This window comes from Pelobates fuscus, chromosome 7, assembly GCF_036172605.1.
Source record: "Pelobates fuscus isolate aPelFus1 chromosome 7, aPelFus1.pri, whole genome shotgun sequence".
NCBI classification, from domain to species: Eukaryota; Metazoa; Chordata; class Amphibia; order Anura; family Pelobatidae; genus Pelobates; species Pelobates fuscus.
This window is the reverse complement of record NC_086323.1, coordinates 54,139,207-54,162,781: the sequence shown is the minus strand read 5'-3', so window position 1 is coordinate 54,162,781 and position 23,575 is coordinate 54,139,207. Positions and strand designations below refer to the sequence as shown.

Below are 23,575 nucleotides of genomic sequence, written 5' to 3'. Positions count from 1 at the left end.
CGACACCATACATGATGTCTGCCATCTGCCCTGTACAGTGAAAACCGTGATTCATCCGTGAAGAGAACACCTCTCCAAAGTGCCAGACGCCATCGAATGTGAGCATTTGCCCACTCAAGTCGGTTACGACGACGACTGCAATCAGGTCGAGACCCCGATGAAGACGACGAGCATGCAGATGAGCTTCCCTGAGATGGTTTCTGACAATTTGTGCAGAAATGATTTGGTTATGCAAACCAATTGCTGCAGCAGCTGTCCGGGTGGCTGGTCTCAGACGATCTTGGAGGTGAAGATGCTGGATGTGGAGGTCCTGGGCTGGTGTGGTTACTCGTGGTCTGCGATTGTGAGGCCAGTTGGATGTACTGCCAAATTCTCTGAAACACCTTTGGAGCTTATGGTAGAGAAATAAACATTCAATTCACGGTAAAGAGCTCTGCTGGACATTCCTGCAGTCAGCATGCCAATTGCACACTCCCTCAAAACTTGCGACAGATGTGTGAACAATATTTGAGAGAAATAGAATGTTTGGTCCCACATATTAGATAGAGGACTTCCACTTTTTCCAAGTTTTTCCAAGTGAGAATGAAAAGAGGAATAACGCCATTGTGAATCCCACCTGTTTGCAATGAAACAAATGTGAGGAAGGCTGAACTTGATGGACGCAAGTCTCTTTTCAGCTATGTAACTATGACCCCAGAGATTGAAGCTTGCTTTATTAATATATATATTTTTAATAAAGTGCCCTCTGGCATTTGATTCCACCACCATCTTTTAAGGTTTTTGTGATTTCACCAGTTTTGGTTGATAGGCAGAATTTTGTCTTCTGATTTTTTTTTGCCTTTCTTCAATTCCTCTGTTAATCATACAGTGATTATCACAAGCACTCAAAACAAAATCCTTTGCTCCAAATTTTAACATCTGAATCTTCACAATAAATTCAGGGTCCTAAACACCAATATCAATCCATCTAAACTGATTTGGTATTGATGTTCAGGACGTTAGCTAGCATGGGGAGGAGGGGGAGTCTTTTGTTCACCAACAGAGATTTTTATTTGACAGAAGTTAAATTAATTATATTAATCTACCAGGGTCAGAATTCCACAAATCTCCTATTGCCTAAGCCAACAAAGTCTGGGCCTAGGGTTGTAACACGGATGTGGCAACTCTTACTTTCCTATAAACAATACAAGATCCAGCGCACTCTCCTATCTACTGAACAGCAACTTCAATGTTGACAGATTTTATTAGTTTTTAAAAGTTTTTTTTTAAAAACACCTAATCTAGGCAAAAAAAGAATGGGGATTTAGTTACATTATATGATCATACATTGCATAAGCCTGCCACAACGTCAATGTACCCCATCATTGGCAGGTCCTACTCTCACAGTCTAATGTCTGCTCTTATGAGATTAACCCACTTACTTGGGGAAAAAAATCCATCTGAGGCTCTTCCTGGCACATAGTGATGTGCTACATTAACTATAGAGGTTGTGGTTGTGGATTTATATACCAGCAACACCCCCTGGAGTGCCTGCTCTGCTCCCCTACCACTAGACACCAGGAACTTTAATTGTGATCCCATCTAATACCTCTGGTGCCGACAGATAAGCTAAAGGGGTACGAGACGTTGTTCTGTGTGATTCCTTTATGTATGTATGACTGCACAAATGTGTCTATTTATGTGATTGTGGGTGAGATTATACATGAATAAAAATGTTTCCACAAAAACAGATAATTATATACGTAAGCAAAGGTGGTAAAGTATATGGGGAGTGGACATATAAAGTCTTGACTGGCCTGAGGCAGCCGAACACCTGAATGCATATCTGTGTACACACAGGTAGGTGAGTTACACCATCTGATAGACTTGTATATAGCCTTATATTTCGAAAGATTTTAATAAATATTTTGGTTACAATTTTTCCTTTTCACAGTAGTTTTTCTTATTATGGCTATTTAATAAGGCCCAAACCCACATATCCATCACAAACCACAGTTAAAAATAAAATCCCCAAATTTTACCCAAAATTGCAATATATAGCATTTATTGTGAGAATTCTGATCAGGAGCATTGCTAGGTGCCAAAATGACCGGGGAAATCAGTGTATATTTAATGGACCAAAACATAGTGACTTAAGTCCCCACCTAAACTTCCCCCTCCCAACACCACCCTCATGATAATTTAAACTGAATTGAGTCCAAGTCACCCCCCTCCCCTCCAACAATCCCTCTTATTCCAAAATTACCTCTGGACAAATTATCACTAGAGAAATTCTACTAACATCCTAGCCAAATAACTGAATTGTCATCAAAATTGCTGCTGAATGAAGCAATGGGAGATGTACTTGCAGTCAGATGATAAAGAATTACGTAAAGTGAGGGACCTGATGTTACAGTGTACTATTATACTTCTTTATTATTACTGGCATTTATAAATCACAAATTTATTCTGCAACACTTTACAGTGTTATAAAGGGGGAAATTTAACAATAAATGACAATAAAAAATTGTTACAGGAAAAATATGTTGATGGGGACCTTGCTCGACACAGTTTACAATCTAGAGACCAATAAGCTTTAACAATTGATTGCCTTGGGGGGCGGAGCCTGACCGCAGATCGGATCAGACGCGTCTCGTCTGAGCTCCTGCACCAGAACCAGAATATCTGTGCTAACAGCGAACCATAGCAGCTACAGCTACAGCCCTAATCTTCAAATACTCACCAGCTGACGGTGAACACGGGGGTACCCCCCAAGTTTCCATACGGCTTCAAAATAACACGATTGAGGTCTGTGGCCTAGGAAGGCTTGAGCTGGGGTGAGACGGCCGCTCCCCCAGTTCTCTGACTGGCGCTCTGCTCCGCCCCCCCCCCCCCCCCCCATGACCGGTGGGGGTCATCCCGGTCCCCATGGCAGACCGCTGAGATGCACAGCTGTGCTCTGACCACCTCCCTGCGGAGAATCGCGGCCCGGACGATGCACCCCAAGATGGCTGCCGACCGACTGCCTCGTGCACCACCGAGTGATGCGGACGCTGGGCAACACTGCAGAGCTGAGGCAAACAACAGCTCCTGGAACAAGCTCCCTGCACACCGGGCGGCAATTAAAGCATCAACCACCGAAAATAAGTGGTCGGAAAGGAGGGGGAGATGAGCGGGACCCCCCAGGGCGCTCTTCCCACTAGAACTCTGCAACCCCACACGACGGGCCCATCTGGGTCGAAGACCACCGGGGATGTACTCCCAGAGCACCGGTCACCACCGCTGAAGATCCGACGCCACAGGCGGCGATTGAACACCAGAATCCACAGCCGGCCCCTGCGGGGGAAGACCTCGGCCTCCCACGTGAGTGTCCGGGTACAAGGCCAAAGGTCTTCAAGACAGCCCGGGGCTATGGGTAGGAACTGCCTGAAAACTGCCTCCGGTCCTCACACCACCCCCTGAGCCGGGGCATAGGTTGAGCCAGGACTTTAAGGCACACGAGCACAGACAGCCAAAGAAACAGGCCGCAAACTGGACTACCTATCTACAAGTGTCAGGCTTGCCTGTGCTCCAACCCTGAGCATGGCTATGCTCAAAGAGAACTTTGACACCAGTATCGTATGTTCGCCGAAAATGAGCATTGAACTAGCGGCTTACCAACAAGTAACCTGTCTGTTGCCAGAGTACCCATGACACAATGCAGACGCACACATAAGACACACACCGAGCATAAATACACACCAGCCCAGCGGATCACACTCACCCACCGCACTCACTGCCAAGCCTGTACAGGGGACATCAGGCCAGACCCAAGCCACACACCAGCGTAGGGAAGGGAGACAGAGGCCGTGGCTCCTAGGGCCTGCCGCTTTGCTGTGCAATTTATGTGCACACCTGATACGCATACGCACGAAGCTAGCCTGAGATAGAGTACAGCATGTACCAGCCTAGTCACACACCCGAGTACACCCAGCATGATATATTACATACCGACACACCAGGTACCTAGCTTGATTATTGATTATCATGCGCAACCACAGCTCAGTGGCTGACCCGCTTGGGAGATTCCCACGCTTAAAGATTCTGTTGCCTGCTTAGCAAATACTAGCCATATAATTCAAGCCTGATTACCATGCATTAAAAGTTTGCTCACTTTATTGTTTCTCAACATGGAATCTACGTATCATACCGCAAGCTAAAGATTACCTAACTGTGTCATTTGCATGTTTACTGCAAACTACCGATGTCGCATAACCTGTGATTTTCATGGTTTATATATATATATATATATATATATATATCAGACCAGACTCTGGCACTCAACCCCAAAAAAAGTATATGATATGAAAAAATATATTACCAGGGTGCCTCCAGGCCAGTAGATATAAAGGTAAGAAACAGGAGCACTCGCTTGGATTTTTCAAATGTGTATTAACCGTTTAATCACAACTCAGCATCAACGTTTCGACCCTTCAGGGTCTTTATCAAGATGAAAAATCCAAGCGAGTGCTCCTGTTTCTTACATATATATATATATATATATATATATATATATATATATACACAAAAAATGTGCTGCTTAAACTGCCACACTTTGCAATGCTATATAAATATATAAATGCCTGCAGCTGCTGTTGTGGCTCTGCACGCTTGTTGTAACTTGACGCACAAATAAAATAAAGAATTTAAAAAAAAATTTAAAAAAATTGATGGCCTTCCTCCTTCATAACTCTGCTGTGCGGCACCAAATACAAAATACACTATGAATACAGAATTACTCATTTGTTATAACAATGTTACATATGGGCAATCGATGTTAAAAAAAAAATTATATTTCTGCCAACACTATGAGAAAAAAAAACTATTCATTTGGCAAGCACTTATTTCAATAAAAAAAAAGCAGAATGTCCTAACCTGTTTCAGGTTATTTTAACCCCCCACCACAACTCAACCAGGGTGAAGGGAGCTTGTCTACCACTAGGTGGCGTGCTACTCCAAAGCACACCTCCAAAGATAGTTGTTGTGGGTGGAGCTTGGAACATGTCTGAGTGAGGTTTACCAGGTATAACTGGATACATTAGACCCACATACCATGGCTTCAAGTAGCCCTTCCATATACTAAATTGTGGCGTTTTCTCACTTCATTACCCACCTATGTACAACATGTACTTTCATGCCTTGGAATGGTGAAAAAAATAACATGGGATATTTAATAATCCGGAGTGTTAACAAGGGAATTGCAAATTATGGGTCAAAATAGCACAATTTGAGAAACTCAACTATGTATACTATATAAACTATTTTTGGGGCTTTGCTATTTTGGCCTAAAATTCCCTTCACAATTCCTCACGATAGTGAATAGCCCTAACCACTTTTTTAAGTGCCATTCTCATGCAAAAACATGTTATTTTCACTTCTTTTTTTTTCTGTCTACACCTGGAAATACAGGGACATTAAAAAAGAATATCACACGTTAAGCACCAATTTATTTTTAATTATATTTACAAGAGAGTTTGGAGGTGGAGAAGAGGTTATATCTGATGTACACTGAGGCTCGCACTTTGTTACAGAATTAATCACTGGGAAGATTTGTTCTGTATCTTACTTACTTTCTTCTGGAAACCAAAATAAAAAATGTTTGAAACTAAAATTCTTCTCTACGTATTGCTAGATTGCTAGCTAATGTATGAATATTGTTTCTTCAACTTAGCCTTTACCTTTCTTCTGCTGGTTTAATACACTTCAGAGGAAACTCTAAGCACAACAACCACTACAGATCACTGGGTGCTGTGTATCGGCAAATTTACGAATGGTTTCGCACTTACCTTCTGTGTCAGCATGCCTTTTGGTCTAAACTATTCTAAAAAAAAGAAAAAAAAGTAGATTACACCTCTGTATTATCATACCAGCTCTTTTCCAATACTGCAGTGGAAAGGCTGGCGCAGTGGGGGCTATAGGTAAGTACATTTTGTTATTTTACTCTTTAAGAGGTAGGCTCTGTCACAGGAATATTGATTTTTTTAGTATTTCCTCAAGACACAATCTTTCAATTTCACCTTTATTCCAACGCAGTTAAAATAGGAAGTACTATCAGGGACTACATTGACTTATGGTTAAGCGCCAGGATGACGTAATTTGACTAAAGGCGGCTGTTTCACCATCAAGTTTTGTCAGTACCCACAGCCGTTACTGACAACTACAGGTATAAGGCAGCACATCACCGGTCGTGACGCATCATGCTCGAGAGTACAGCACTGACACGCCTCCTGGTGGATAAAATGCTTGTAGGGGAGAGCTTCCCGTAAGTACATCTACGTTCAGCTCCAATGCTTTCCCATGGGAAAGGATTGAGAGGCTATTGTGCCACTCGGCATCTCCTCATAGAGCTGAATTGAATCAATACATCCCAATGGGGAATGTTCAGTGCCTCAATGTAGAGCATGTAGACGCTGAATGCCAGTGCTGCACACTGTGCAGCACTGACGCAGGAAGCACCTCTAGTAGTCGTCTGAGTAGCCGTCTGCCTTTTCACTGAAAAGGTATCATTTACATTGAAAAGCCTGCAGGGACAGATTATATTATTATTATTATGTTAGTATTTATATAGCGTCAACAAATTCCCCAGCGCTTTACAGAGAGATAGACACCAGAACCCCTACATTAAGCTGTAGTTGTTCTGGTGACTATAGTGTCCTTTACTAGCAAACCTGATATTACCTCTTGGCACTGTCAGAGTGTAACAGGAACCCCCATTTAGGAAACGGGTATGATTTATGTAACTATCTCATAGTTAAACACAAGATTATCCATGACTTTTTGTTTAGTGTAGGGAAAAAAATATTCCTATTTTACTTATAAGAGAATGTACGTAGCAAACATCACTCCTAAATGGAAGAGAAGCCAATGAGAGGTTGGCTCAACATCAAAGGATGTGCCATTTACAGACAGCGCCAATGTTAGCCATCACAAATCTACATTCCATCCCTGACTTATTGCCCATGCGCTGACACTCTAACAGGGTAATTCACTAAAGTGTAAATTTTAGAGAATTTAATTCAGATTTTAAATTATTCTCTCCAAAGAGAGTTTCACAAAACTCTGAACTCAGAATGGGGGGGAAAAAAAATCAGGTAAAAATTATTCAGTGTTGAGTGGAACTGACCTATAGAATTCTTCCAGAAAAAAAGAGTTCTAAAAGGAACCCAACGTTTTAAAAAGAGGTTTAGTGATGGAAAACCTACTCCTCGGCTATTTTGTTTTTTAATCTAAAATAAATAAATAAATAAAATGTTCTGGTTTATTTCCTAATCACTGAATTGCAATTAATGAAAATCCCAAAATTCTAAAACTGAAGTTGTGATTATATCTGAGTCACGGTATTTTTTATTTGTGTTTTTTTGTAATGGCTGGTTTTGTCCCATAACTGTGCAGTGCAGATCTCATTTCACAGTTTAGTGAATAGGTCCATCTGAATTCCCACCTTAGTGAATATCCCTGCAGACAGGCTAGCTCCCATCATTTGCATGGGAACGCGTCCCAGGATCCCTTGCGTTAGGAGAGCCCCCACCCTGTGTGTCCTCGTCCGGCCCCTCTATCCTGCCCCGTGCCGGAGTGAGCAGCACAGTACCAGCCCCTCTCCCAGATCCAGGTCCCGGAGCCCCCCGCACACACCCTGCCTGCTTGCCCTGGGGGCCTGTATTCCAGCAGAGGGATAGGAAGCGAAGTTTAGCAGGAGTTGCTGCACCCAGTGATCCGGACTTGCCCAGGGCTAGTAAGTTTGTTCCCTCGGCGAGCCACCCCGGGGCCCCAGCTCCCTTTACACACACAGTTTTGGAAGTTTCCGACCAGGAGCCCAGTGCCATGGAGCGGAGGATGCGGCCCGTGCGGCTGCTGGCCTGGCTGGTCCTGGCGGGGGTGGCCCAGGCCGCTATGGATGAGTGTTCCGAGGAAGGCACGGGGCGGCCGCAGCGCTGCATGCCCGAGTTCGTCAATGCGGCTTTTAACGTGACCGTGGTGGCCACTAACACGTGCGGCTCGCCGCCGGAGGAGTACTGCGTGCAGACCGGAGTCACCGGGGTCACCAAGTCCTGCCACCTGTGCGACAGCAGCCAGCCCTACCTGCAGCACAGCTCCGAGTACCTGACCGACTACAACAACCAGGCGGACACCACCTGGTGGCAGAGCCAGACCATGCTGGCCGGGATCCAGTACCCCAACTCCATCAACCTCACACTGCACCTGGGTGAGTCCACTGCACCCTGTAACAGCCAAAACCAGAGACCCTGTAACTAACACAGGGACCCTGACACTGCCCCCTGTAACTAACACAGGGACCCTGACACTGCCCCCTGTAACTAACACAGGGACCCTGACACTGCCCCCTGTAACTAACACAGGGACCCTGACACTGCCCCCTGTAACTAACACAGGGACCCTGACACTGCACTCTGTAACTAACACAGGGACCCTGACACTGCACCCTGTAACTAACACAGGGACCCTGACACTGCACCCTGTAACTAACACAGGGACCCTGACACTGCACCCTGTAACTAACACAGGGACCCTGACACTGCACCCTGTAACTAACACAGGGACCCTGACACTGCACCCTGTAACTAACACAGGGACCCTGACACTGCACCCTGTAACTAACACAGGGACCCTGACACTGCACCCTGTAACTAACACAGGGACCCTGACACTGCACCCTGTAACTAACACAGGGACCCTGACACTGCACCCTGTAACTAACACAGGGACCCTGACACTGCACCCTGTAACTAACACAGGGACCCTGACACTGCACCCTGTAACTAACACAGGGACCCTGACACTGCCTCCTGTAACTAACACAGGGACCCTGACACTGCCCCCTGTAACTAACACAGGGACCCTGACACTGCCCCCTGTAACTAACACAGGGACCCTGACACTGCCCCCTGTAACTAAGAGTTAAACCAGCGACCCTGACACTGCAACCTGTAAGCAACACGAGGAACCCTGACACTGCACCCTGCCCCAAACATCAGGAACTCTGTCAGTACAGTCTGTAACATCAGGAACCCCGAGAGCACTCCCTATCCTATCACCGGAAACCCTGACAAAGCACCCTGTCCCTAGTGCTGGGATTCCTGTCACAAACATCAGGAACCCTCAAAGTGCATCCTGTCCCTATCACCGGGGACCCTGACGGAACTCCCTGTCCCTATCACCGGGGACCCTGACGGAACTCCCTGTCCCTATCACCGGGGACCCTGACGGAACTCCCTGTCCCTATCACCGGGGACCCTGACGGAACTCCCTGTCCCTATCACCGGGGACCCTGACGGAACTCCCTGTCCCTATCACCGGGGACCCTGACGGAACTCCCTGTCCCTATCACCGGGGACCCTGACGGAACTCCCTGTCCCTATCACCGGGGACCCTGACGGAACTCCCTGTCCCTATCACCGGGGACCCTGACGGAACTCCCTGTCCCTATCACCGGGGACCTGCCTGAAGGAGCGCCCTGTCCCTATCACCGGGGACCTGCCTGAAGGAGCGCCCTGTCCATAAACATTGGGAGCCTTGGCATTTCACTTGATGAGTCTCACTGCATCTGTGTATGGGTGAAGTCTCCAAACTATAAACACTACCCTACTTGTAATACCTTATCCCCAATTCTGCATGTATTAGCAAAATAGTACATTTGACTAATTATCACACATACCAAGCATCTGTTGGCAACATGACATTACATCTAGTTGAGTCCCCAAAAATACACCCACTTTATCCTGCTCCATATACCAAGAACCATTCTACAAAGAGGTTTGCTGTTGCACTTATTTTTTAATTTTTGTTTTTTGAACCAGCATGGCAAATGTGGACGACCAGCTGTTATGTACCACTATTCCAGTGATACTCCGCCATTTATTAAGCCACCTGGCTGAGCATCACGAGGGCCTCATACGGGCATATATTAAACTGAGCAATTAGTGCAGTTGTATTCAGCTTCTGATTGCATTTGGCTTTATATGAGACATATTATAGTGTAATCCTCTTTATTAATTTTCCATTTCACAGTGAGACTTGATCTACAGAAGCTGGTCCTGCTTGAAATGCCTTTCCTTCTCTCTCTATTTCCTTAGTCCTTAGCAACTCTTAATTTTAACATTTCTTATCTTACATAATGTACTCTGTTACCCAGCAGGCTTTGCATACATGGAGAAACAACTGCTTCAAACTCTGTTTAAGTAGGCATTGCGGTGTAAAATCATTTTAAAGTAACAGGGTTATTCACTAAAGTAAGAATTCAAAGTGAATTTCATATATAAGGAAAAGTGAGTATTTTTTTCCAATTTGGCTATTTTGGCCTTCAATTTGAAATTCACTTTGAATTCTCACTTTCTATGGCAGTAGTGTGTCTGTACCTCTCAACAAGCGCAGTGTTCTATGCCACTTCTGTCTTACTCTTATGTTATTTTCCAATGTCAAACCCGCCCATCGTATCCTGAAATCTATTGGATAACCTTATTTCCAATACTTGTGTAATCCTTTAATTGTAGTCGAGAGAGTTGAGATCAAACCCTTAAGTTTTAACAAAATGTCACTCAACTCAAATTTGCTATCTGTGTAATGTATTGAACCTCATTTTTTTTTTTTTTTTGTCTCCTGGCTAACCCTTGCTCTGTGGGAGAAGCCATCTTTTACTCCTCTTTGGTAAGGAGCAACATTTGTGATAAACCCAGATGACTTCATCAAATAAAACTGACTTTCAGTAGATTTTGAGATGCCTTGTTACATAGTTACATAGCTGAAAAGAGACTTGCGTCCATCAAGTTAAGCCTTCTTCACATAAGTTTTTGCTGTTGATCCAAAAGAAGGCAAAAAAAACCAGTCTGATGCGCTTCCAATTTTGCCACAAACTAGGAAAAAAGATCCTTCTTGACCCCAAAATGGCAGTCAGATGTCTCCTTGGATCAACCAGCTATTACCCCACTAATTAGAAATTGTATCCCTGTATGTTATGTTTTTGCAAGTATTTATCCACTTGCAGTTTAAACATCTGTGTGAACTCTGATAAAACCACCTCTTCAGGCAGAGAATTCCATATCCTTATTGCTCTTACTGTTAAAAACAAAACCCCAACCTTTTCTTTGACTTGGATGAAATCTCCTTTCTTCCAGCCTAAATGTGTGACCTTGTGTCCTATGTATAGCCCTGTTTATGAATAGATTTCCCAGATAATGGTTTATTCTGGCACTGAATATATTTGTATAATGTTATGATATCCCCTCTCAGGCGGCGTTTTTCCAAACTACAGAGATTTAAATGTTTTAACCTTTCTTTGTAACTAAAATGCTCCATTCCTTTATCAATTTTGTAGCTTGTCTCTGCACTTTTTCTAGTGCCATGATATCTTCTTTAGAGCAGGTGCCCAAAATTGCACAGCATATTCAAGGTGTGGTTTTATCAGCGATTTATAAAGAGGCAAAATTATATTTTCATCCTGAGAATTTGTGCCCCTATTTATACATGCAAAACCTTACTGGCCTTAGCAACTGCAGATTGACATTGCATATTGCTGTCTAATTTGTTGTCTATAACAATTCCCAAATCCTTCTTGTGTGTGGTTAACCCTAATTCACTACCAATTAGAGTGTAAGTTGCTTGTCCATTCTTGACCCCGAAGTGCATAACTTTGCATTTCTCTATGTTAAATTTCATCTGCCATTTTAGTGCCCAGTCCCCCAATCTATCCAAATCCCTCTGCAGCAAAGCAATATCCTGCTCACATTGTATTACTTTACAAAGTTTTGTGTCATCTGCAAACACTGAAACATGGCTTTCAATGCCTATTTCAAGATCATTTATAAATATGTTAAATAGAAGCGGTCCCAAATCAGAACCCTGAGGGACACCACTTACCACTTTTGTCAAGCCTGAAAATTTACCATTAATGACAACTCGTTGTACTCTATCCTTAAGCCAGTGTTCTGCCCAAGAACAAGAATATTCATCTAGACCAATTTCTTTTAGTTTGAAGACTAACCTATTGTGAGGAACCGTATCAAATGCCTTGGCAAAATCCAAGTAGATCACATCCACTGCAACACCCTTATCTATACTTCTACTTACTTCTTTGTAGAATGCAATTAGGTTAGTTTGACATGACCTATGTTTCATAAAACCATGCTGATTATTGCTTATAACAAAGTTCTTCCCAATGAATTCCTGAATATTATCCCTTAATAGCCCTTCAAATATTTTCCCAGTCACAGAAGTTAAGCTCACAGGTCTATAATTTCCAGGCAAGGATTTTGAACTCTTTTTAAATATAGGAAGGACATCTTCCTTCCTTCAATCCTCCGGTACAATACCTAAAACAAAAGAATTTTGAAAAATTAAGTACAGAGGTTCATTTATTAACCCACTTAGCTCTTTAAGTACTCGTGGGTGAATACCGTCAGGCCCCAGCGCTTTATTTACAGCGGTAGCACCTTGTCTCGAGTTATCCAATCACAAGTTATATGCAGGTTTTTTTGCAGCAATCATTTGCATATCTTTTACTATAGAATCCTCATTAATATATACTGAAGAAAAATTATTTAAAGTTTCTGCCTTCTCCTGGTCTTCACTAGCTAACAGACCCATCTCTGTTTCCAGTGTACCTACACTTTCATTTTGTTTTTTAATTGATGTACTTGAAAAAAGTTTTGCGTTTTGGTTTTGCATTCTTTGGCTATTAATTACTTATTTTCTAGTTTAGCCACTTTAATTGCATTTTTGCATGCATTATTTGCTTCCTTATATAGGATGCCTCTGATTTGTCTGCTTTAAATGCCCTTTTGTTATTTTTAATCTCTTGTTTTACTTCTCTACTAAGCCACATTGGTTTCAATTTGTTTCTTTTATATTTATTAACCAATGGTACATACTGCGCATGTTCAGGATTTGTGAAGGTGCCCTTCCTCTCCCTTTTATCTGCTTGGTCTGTGGATGCATACAAAATGATTTTCGCTAAAAGGATGGCTGCTCCTATTGAGCATGGATAAGCCAAGATAAATACTTAAATGAATGCTCCAAACACTATAGCCACTGCCACTCCCCACCTCTGTCATTGTGCCCCCTTCGAAGTAGTCAAACCATTTTACGGTAGATGGAGAGGGGGAAGATCTTTGTCTGAGCTAAGCCCTGTAATGTTTAGCTCAATCTTATTGGCTGAGAGAGATCAGCTGACACTTCCCACTTTTAGTTATTGCGCTAGCGCTTAAGTAGTATATGAGAGCCAGCTTAAGAGCTCTCCGCTCTCTATCAGCAGTGGGAAGGCAGGGAGCTATGCAGACCAGAAGTCTAATAGTTCTAAAATGATTTGACTGCTTACAATTGGTAAACGCCAGGGGACTGTAATGGTTATGGTGCTGTGAGTGTTCATCTAAACGTTACCTACGTGCGTGCGTACGTACATTTCGAGACACACAGCTTATATTGAAAAAGCAGGGTATAGGCGCTCTCTAAAAAACTGAAAAAAAAAAAAAATACAGTTCTTTAAACCTCCACTCTACAAACAGTCTTTTTTTTTTTTTTTTTGCTGGCAAAGCTTTATGGGCGTTGTAGTCTGGGAACTGTGAGTGTCCACTTTTAACTTAATTTGCGCTGCTATACGTCTTTACTTTGAACATGCATAGCCCCCAGTACTGCATATATGACTACATTCATTTGGAACTCTGCAGGACCGTAGCTCTGTAAGCTTTGTCCAATGACTTAATTGTAAGTAAATATAGTCCGTGAAAGGCTTTTATTATACTCCCAAAGAGTTGCTTGAATGCCTAGTGCAGAAAATAGCACCTCAGGCAATGTGAGTGAACACACCATCTGTTTAATACTCTTTGCTAACCTGTGCCTACCATTAAAGGTGAATGAACTATGTAATTGCTGAGGAGTAGGTGTGTATTGGATTTAGAGAGGTATGTTTGCAATGCTTTGTCTGCGCTGGATCTGACTCTGCCCTGATCTCCTTTCTTTCCTGTGCGAAGTGTTATGGTAAAAACAGAGCTAAATATGTGCATGCTATTTTGAGAGCGGAGGGTAACTATAGTATTCTGTCCTGATTTAAAGATGATGCCATTCAGGTATTTGTATTTTAAAAGATGAGAATGACATCAGAGTCTGATTTGTCTAAGAGTCTAAACGAGTCGGAAACATAGCATTGCTGAGACCTTTTGACAAATTTTTTTTTTTTTTTAGGTCATGTTTGTACTTACTTGTATGGCCATTCAACTGCTTCTATAAATAAGCATTTTATTTAGTCTTCTGTATAATTTGTGCAAAGGTCTTTCCTGTTTGTCTTGTGCATGTCCCCACCTATAGTTTCCAACTCTACCCAATGAGTGTAACCAGACTGGTGATGTATAAACTTAGAAGGCCAATGGTGATTGATTTATTCACTAAATCTTGAATTGTTGTGACGTGCTACAGATTTACAAAATTTAAATTAAAATAGCCAATCTGGAAAACAGTCTCCATGTTTGCCATATCAGCCCATTGTCCGTTGTATGTTTAAAATGTCAGTAGCATGGTACAACATGCAGAGATAGATAGCGATCTATCTATCTATCTATCTATCTGTGTGTGTGTGTAATAATTTATATAATTTTTTTTAAGGTAGTTTAGATCACTTTATTAACCACCTTTTGAGACCTCGTACATGCGCTCATCATGTAAAATTTGTTTCCTTATATCTTCCAGTTAGTACAAATTATGATTGGTTGAGGTTGTCAACATTCTATAATTCCATATTCTGGATTAACCTGGCTATCAAAATGAAAAACAAATAAAACACCAGTCACCTTTTCCATATTCACTCACTCATGAATTATTTTTTGTTGTTGATGTTCCTTTCTTTAATAGAATGATTAAAAAGTTAAAAGTCAGACATGGGTTTGTAATCCACCTTTCCTCGGGAGCTGTTGTAAAATGGGAACACATAGTTTGTTCCACATTCTGAGGATTAGAAACAGATTCTTCTCTTGGCTCCCACGCAAAGTCTTAAAAGATGGGCTAATGTGTCTCAGATCTGAGTGCCTTTATTCAATTATGTGCTTCCATTATAGAAAACATGCAATCACAATTTGCGTTTCTCTTTTAACTTTTCATGCTAGAACAGTAAATCTCTTGTGTGACTTTTTTCTTCTTTTTCTCACTCTCTAGTGGCATCTAACTCATAAGAGAGAGAGAATTGTTGACTTATAAGTTGTGTTTTGCGCTAATAAAAATATCTTTACTTGGGTAGTTATATCTAACATTCCCCCATGCACACTATAAAGTGAATAAACAAAAACTCAGAGAATGAGCATTATTATCATTATTATTTATATAGCGTCATCGGATTTAGAGGACTGTCTGCATATATTCATGTAAAAACTGCATAGCAAATCTTCTCAGGCGAAACACTGTATCATTGAGGATTTTGCTGCTTAAAATTTGAAGTCCTGCACTTACAGGGACTCTCTCTAAGCACCAAAACAACTTTATCTTAATGAAGCAGTTTTGGTGTACAGATCATGCACCTACAGTCTCACTGCTAGATTCTGTTATTTAGGAGTTAAATCACTTTGTTTATGCACCCCTGGCCTTATGTCCCCTGGCCATGATTCATGCATCCTGCATGAAAAACGAGTTTAATTTTCAAGCAGATCTTACAGCACAGTGTGTTTACTTTAGAAATGATCACTTGCTCTGTTAATTGAACTTTAAGGCTCCTGCAGGCTTTTGCTTGTAATTAACACAAATTCTAAATTAAATGCTCTGGGCAATATGTGAAGATAAAATAAATTAGACTAATTTTTTTCAGGAAGTGTTTGGACTGGATAAACAAAGTGATCTAATTCCTAAATAGCAGAAATTTTGAGACTGCAGGGGTGTGATCTACACACCAAAATTGCTTAATTTAAGCTGTTTTAGTGCTTAGTGTCTCTAAAATCTACTCACAACTGCAAACCTAGTGGGTCCATGGTATACGAACACAATTAACCTATTGTACACATGAATGGTGTAGGCAGCAGATCCACACCTAAAATCTTCAAAATAAGGAATGAAGACCAGGAGATCACTTGGATATTTAATCTATAATCTCTACAGAGCTCTCCAATACTTGTAAACCTGGACCCAAGCAGTGGTCGCATATTGTATGTTTTGGCTTGTAGAATTGTTTACGTAACACTGCTATATTCTGAGTTCTTGTGTGTGCTATTATATGTGAGTATGACCAATAGGTAAATAATCATCCCCCCCTCCTCCTCCCTCAACATTGCTTCTTTTCAAATCGGAGCAGGTGAACAGATTCCTAAGAGGGCATCGCCAGTGATGTGAGACGTCACTAGCTACGCCCACGATGGTCGAGTGCTGCTTGGAAAGGTGAAGCTTCGTCCAAAAAATGGCAGGTGAGACAAAAAAAAAGGCGTGGCCCCGCTTCCTGAAGGGTAGCCTGACTGGCTCCAAGCCTCCAGGACCATGCAAGGAGCACTGCTGATGTGCTCCTTGCCTGTTCCTAATGGCTGCTGCAGAGTATGAGTGCGAATAATGATGCGCTAGCACTATGCTGCCCAGGGACAGTTTCCTTTTACCGCCAAATGCGAGACACCAGGCAACAAAAGAGGGATGGCGGGACAGCATTCCAAAATCAGGAGTTGGGGGTATGAAATAACTAATTTTCACAAACATTCTGTTTGACTTCATGATAGTTCAGTCTTTTCACCACCCAGTTTAATGTAATTCTTTCTCAGCGATACTTTGCACATTGATATTGTCTTCACACTGTATTTGTGTACTATGTCTTTATAACTATTTTATTATGTGAAAGAGAAAATAATTATAATCTGTGCTAAGATCTATTTAAAGGGATACTATAGTGTCAGGAATACAAAGCTGTACTCCTAGCACTATAGCTCCCTCTACCTCCCCCCCACCTCCCGAGTGAATAAAGGATTAAACACCCTTTAGTTACTCACCTTTTGCCAGCGCTGGTTCCTGGCTCTGCCCCCTCCAACAGACTACGATGAGTAGGTGCTAATGTGCATGTGTGGCAAATGTTTGAATCAGTGCTTTCCTATGGGGGGAAATTTGATGCTGGATGTCCTCGTGGAGAACCCAGGACATACTTGAAAACGAGAGAAATCTCAATGCATCCTTCCTGGTAAAATATTTTATAAATAAACAAATAATGGAGAGCATGAGGATGTTCAGCGTCATTTACCGGACTAAAAGGTCTGTTTCGATTCAAGAAGCCTTCTTAGTGTCGGTCTGGTAGACAGCCACTGTGGGCAGACTTAGTGCAAAAGGGACATTGCACCCAGACCACTTCAATGAGCTGAAGTGGTCTGGATGCCTACAGTGTCCCTTTAAGGCAGGTTTTATATGGACATCAAACTTACACGAATTATGACGAACAGCAGGTGGACTACCTCTAGTAGTAATCAAAACTGGTCTGTAGCTCTTATTTTTTTCCTTCTATTTATTACAATTAGAATACACTGCTCAAAAGTAGCTGGGGGCCTCTGTAACTGCAATTACCTGTTTCCTAATTGTGGATTTTTTTTTCTATTGGTTGCCCATGCAAGGCATTTGTGTATTTTTAATGGAGACAGACTAGCATGCCTTTTTCATAGGACTCTAACCAGGAGCTATGTCGACCCTGTAGGGGAGATGCAAAGTTGATTTTGTTTTGGGGATGAATAATTTTAAACTTCACAACTGCAAGTCATGTGAGTGCTGCCAATTATTTACTATGTTATATGGGCGTGGGAAAGCACTTTTTTGTACATATATTTTTTTTTTAGGAGTGATGGAGATCCTTATATATTTGTGTTTATGATTTTCTAATTGTGCCCGACAATCTCACGTGAAATGCTATCGACAATAACTTTCTTAGAACAGAATTTGGATTGAACTAATGCACAGTTGTTAGGCCTTTGCATTGAGTGTAACATGGCTCCTTCAGACTTGCATGTCAAAACTTGTTAAAACAATTATGTAATGTCAGAGGCTGTGGAATTCTCAAACAGAATGAGCGTCTTGGCAAAAGCTTTTCGAGTCCTTGTCTTTCAATAAAAAAAAGAATAAACCTAAGAGTATTCTCTACATTATTTCATCGGTTCCTTGTACATTAATTTGTATCATTGTGGATATGTTTTCATGTTTTTGTTTTTTAATATTTTTCTGCTTTTTAAACTGGAGGGGATACAGTTGGATTTCAGCAGTCTACTTTTAGATTTGTTTTAAGGTAACCTCTGCAATACTTTACAATTATACAGCGAGGATACATGTACCCATTGTACAGTGCTACGGAATTTTGCTGGCGCTATATAAATAATAATAATGTAGGTTAGTAGTATAAACATTACAATCCTTGGGATGTTCCGCCAGTCCTGTTCGATTTCTTTAATAACCCCTTAAGGACACATGACGTGTGACATGTCATGATTCCCTTTTATTCCAGAAGTTTGGTCCTTAAGGGGTTAAACTAGTATGGTCATGTTTACATTTTTTTTTAATTTTTTTTTTAAATACCTAGTATTGCAGAGTGACTCTAATTTTGGCATAATCATTCGATAGCACCATTTAAAAAAGAATCTCGCTTCCACCTCTTGCAGTCACATGAACCTAGATTTTAGAGTTTTAGAGAATGCTGCCTGTCTAACTGTACATTGCTACCCATGGCATTTGTTCAAGGGACATATTTCTCATCTGGTGTGGTTTGTCATGGTTTGTGCCTAGTCTTTCCAGTGGAGAAACTTCTCAAATGATTACTCCAAACAAAAAGTCAGTGTTTTCCGAAAAAGATAAGGTTGTCTTACAGAGCCCTGGCTTGGTGTTTCAGTATAACAACATTGAGGTTATTTACCAAAGTGTGAATTTCCCTTTTGCACTGCTATGGACAACATCCACCTGGCTGAGAATTGTGGGAAATGTAGTTCATGGCTGCTGGCCTGTCAGTCACTTAGCCATGTGGCTGGTTTGTGTTTTAGATCTTGTGTTCTATGCATTAGAATGTTGAAAGGGGAGCAATAAAAAAACGTTTGTGTAAAATATATCGCCAAACTTTCTTTTTAAAAAAATTACATGATTGACTCTTTCCATACTAAATATTTTTATTACAACTTGTCCCATTATGGTTTTAATAAAATTTGAATTTAAATTTGAAATTTTTAATTGTAGAAACGATATGCGACCATACTTTTAATTGGAAAGTCATGTGGTGTTTTGCATGACGTGACAGACTCTAAAAGGCTATGGTTCCAGGCAGGGCAACCGTATTCTCAGTCGATAGGCGGGCCAGAAAAATGTAATTATATGATTGATTGTAAGACGTCCTGTCCTGTCACCAGATCATAATGGGGGAAGTCATTACTTGGTGACCTTTAAAGGATCGCTTCCATCTGGGACCAATATAAACTTATGGTGTTAATTGGATTATTCCAGAGTTATTTGACAGAACACTCAGAATAGCCCCTTTGGGAATGTTCTATCTCTCCTATTCTGCTTTTATCATTGTTTAAATACACATTGCCACTTGCTCCTGTAATTTAATGAAACGCATAGAAGGTGTGTAGTGGTCAAATAAAATGGCTTACTTTTTTAATGTGCTTTGCTCATGGTTGTATATTTTTAAGTTTGTTTGAAATAACCCCTTGTTGTGTATAATATAGTAAATATCATTAAATCCCCCGGTATTTTTTATATTTAACAGGAAGCTGATATTATAATTGTTATCATTGGCACACATTCTGTAGCGCCAACTTAATCCACAGCGCTACAATATTACAAGGGAGAAAACTTAACAATGAGACAATTACAAAATGATAGCAGTGGAGCATTAAATTGGGAAAGTAGCAGAACTGGAAGGTGACAGTGGAGTGTGGCACTAATCATGACATGTCACACATGTCATGTGTCCTTAAGGGGTTAAGCGAGAGCAAGACACAGGTTTGGGAAATAGAAGTTACTCTGGATGACCATAAGAGGTGGCTTTTGAGGTACTTCTTAAATGAGTGAAGGCTAGGGTATAGTTTTATGTGGCTAGGCAAGCTGTTCCAAAGAAAAGGAGCCTCCTGCGAGAAGTCTTGCAAGAGCGACTTAGTAGTAAGGGTGCGCGCAGCAAACAGGGGTAGGTCACGGGCAGAGCGGAGAGACTGAGAAAGGGCATACCCACAAATTAGTGAAAAGGGCTAGAGTTGTTTAGAGCTTTATAGATAGTATGCTTTCTGTGGAGACCATTGTGGAGTGAATTACAGTAATGTAAATGGATGCGCATGGATAGCAGTATACGTACAGGAACGGCACTTATGTAAGACTGTACACATATTGTCTATTACCAAACTGTCGAAGATCCAGCAGGGTAGTCTGAGAGTGAATTTTCACAAATGTAAACCAAATTCTGTTAATTTCCAAAGTTTTGGAACGACTGCACTAGAGGTGTTACCAGGCAGCAATGTAAACACTGCCTTTTCTCTGAAAAATCTACGTTTTATATTGAAATGCCTGCAGCGACAGGCTAGAGACCACAGAACCACTACATGACGCTGTAGTGGTCCTGGTGACTATAGTGTCTCTTTAAGAATTGTATTTTTGTCATTCAAAATAAAGCTCAATACGTTTAAAAAAAAAACAAAAAAAAACTTTTTTAGCTGGCTCCTAGAAATAAAAGCAAATTTGTCAAGACCTGTTGTAGTGCATGTCGTTAATCTGGCAACCATGGCTTTTGCTACATGGATGAATTTTGATATTTGCTCCATTTTGTAGTTGTTCAATCCTTTCCCGACCAGCTTATATAATTTATTATTTTTTGCTCCTCACTTTTTTAGGTAAAAGGCCCAATTTATCTTGTCTCTATTATTCCCCTGGCTTCTTTTTGCATAACTTGATGATAAGAAATAAAATAAAAATAAAGGCACTGGCTTAATGTTTGTAGATAGTTTTGCATTCTGTTATCTTTTTTTTATGCCAACATATTCCCACATCACTTGACAATTTTTCAATGGGACTTTAAAATAACAGATAATTGGGGATTCAGTTCTTTTCTTTAAAGAACGTAAACCAGAATGGAATGGTACTTGCTCATCAACCTAGAAGGTTCGACTCAAATATTGCAGTACTTTTTCTAAAGACTTTTGTATTGCAGCCCCAGCAGTAGACGAGCATGTTTTTTTCATTTTTAAATAACTCTAAATATGTGTTCTTGTGGAGTTGGCCTTGTGGCTGTTTTGCAGTGCCAATGTCTAAATATTTTTAAACTTTCAGCCATATTTTTCTAATCAGTCAATGTGTGTTTTGATATTGTTTTTCTTCTTCTTACCACTAAATTAGATTTTCCGCTAACGAATGACACCTGCTCATGCTTTTCAGCTAGATTTTAATCTGTAGAATGGATTGTAGGTCCATTTGGGGGTTTACAGAGAATTTCTGTGACTTAACAGTCTTGAGAATCCAAGCATGTTTCCTGCTTAGTTCTGGGACAGCGAGTTAAGATTCCAAGGCCCGGGGTCAGGGAAAGGAATATGTTTTTTGTCTGTTTTGTTGAAAGGAGGGGGCTTGTTTGGAGTGCACATGGATGCTCTCCCATATGTCCGGTTCATATTTTGGTGAAGAGGTGCAGGAGCGTTTTCCAGGCTTGGGGCAAAACTCAGATTTCTTAACGTATTTATTTTTTTGCTTTTGTAGTCTTTTAGCCAAAAGTCCCCCTTCTTCCTCTCCTGCCCCCCCCCCCCCCCTTTTTTTTTTTTTTTTACACTCCCGTCCTTTAAAATGCAAGCCTATCCAGGGACAGAGCATCCGAGAATACAAAGAGGGTGCTGTTGGTCACAGTTGGTCAGAAACTTCTGAGACCAAATCATTGTGTAGGTCCTTGTCTTGTTCATGGAGATGAATTTTCCTAATGCTAGGGGAGGGGGGAGAGGTCCGAACATGGGGGCTTTTGGGATAGTTAAGCAACATAGCATCTGTATTTTTTTTCCAGACTTTTTGGTTGCCTTGCAAATCCTTTCCTTTTGTTTTTAGGTTTTTGAACGCTTGCTCACACGACCTATGCTGTTTATGTACGCATTCAGTGGTGGAGAGGATGCAGTCTCCTGGGTCACAAGAGACAAACTATTCTGATTTACTTGATCTTGTTATGCATTGCACGGATAAAGCGTTCTTTCTTTTCTGGGACGTTTGACAATACAGCAAGGTTGGCGCTGTAGGGTATGTTTGTGGAAACACAAAGAATGCAACATAAATAATTGTATGTTCAAGTATTTGTGTTGCTGTTGACAGTGATGGGGAGGTACTTGTTGGTTTTTGTTTTGTTTTTATTTTGTTTTGTTAGCAGGTGGAAGTTGGGGTGGAAGAGCACAATAGCTGTACAACGCTCATTTTTTTGTAAATTACATTAACAAAAGAAAATGGATAAAGTAGTTCTAAGCACTTGCATGTGATTTAAAGAAGATGCTGTTTCATCTGTGATGAATAGCTTTCTCAGCTGAACTACCTCTGCTTGGAGACAGTCATGGCAAAGGAATTGTAAAAATCCTAATGGTCACGTCAGAAAAATACAAGTTCTTGAGGTGTGCGCTAAAATTTGGCTTCTCGTCTCTGCATCACTGAGCGCAAGCCTTACAAATAGTTTTAAGGAGAGATTTGACCTTCATGTAAACACTGGAGTAAGCTATAAAACATCTGTTGGCTTTGTTACCCCAGGAAGTGATCGTTTGGCTGGGTTTCTTGCAATTGAAGCCCTCTGTCAGTTCAGTTCCTCCCCAGGGTTTCGGCATTTTTCTACTATCATTCTTCATTCTTATTAAAGATAGTATAACATTACAGCATATTTCTGCCATCATATTTCCATCCACATGTTGCATTAAGTCCAGAAGAAGAGATGGAACTTTTTCTGTCACTTTAACTCTTTCTGCTGCGTGTATAACGCTTGTTTATCTGTATACATTGTGGAATTTGGAGTCTTTATCCTGGCTCCCTGCTAAGACTAACATAAGGCTTTCATTTAGTTTTTTATTTGTTTGGTTTTCTTTTATAGTTAATTTTCTATATTTTATTCGGTGTATATATAATATATAGAATAATAATCAATATTTGGACAGTGACACAATTGTTTATTTTTTCCTGTATTGATGCTCGTTAGATCTTATACGGCTGAAACCGTAAATAGTAAACCATCTAATTTAGGGCTTTTTACTTTCTCAAAACCCATTTTAAAATTTCAATTTATTTAATACATGGTCCCTAATCTTTTGGCGGTTTCTCAGTTGATTTTTGGGCAAACATGTGTCTGCATCATCAGTTCCTGCACAAGAGAACAAACAAATGCTTCAGGTGATTCAGAATACCGTATATACTCGAGTATAAGCCGAGGCCCCTAATTTGACCCCCCAAAACTGGGAAAACTTATTGACTCGAGTATAAGACTAGGGTGGGAAATGCAGCAGCTACTGGTAAATTTCTAAACAAAATTAGATCCTAAAAAAATGATATTAATTTAATATTTATTTACAGTGTGTGTGTGTATGAATGCTGTGTGTGTGTGTATGAGTGCAGCGTGTGTGTATATATGAGTGCAGTGTGT

The 23,575-nt window shown here is 41.0% G+C and overlaps 1 protein-coding gene across 1 annotated transcript in view; it reads left to right on the top strand.

The window, feature by feature from the left end:
* Window positions 1–7,573: 7,573 nt before the first annotated feature.
* Window positions 7,574–23,575, top strand: part of LAMC1 (laminin subunit gamma 1) — a 104,563-nt gene continuing 88,561 nt past the window's right edge. The window contains exon 1 of the mRNA XM_063428292.1: window positions 7,574–8,221. Coding sequence (XP_063284362.1) covers window positions 7,840–8,221 — 382 coding nt within the window. The 5' untranslated portion in view covers window positions 7,574–7,839. The remainder of the gene's footprint in view (window positions 8,222–23,575) is intronic.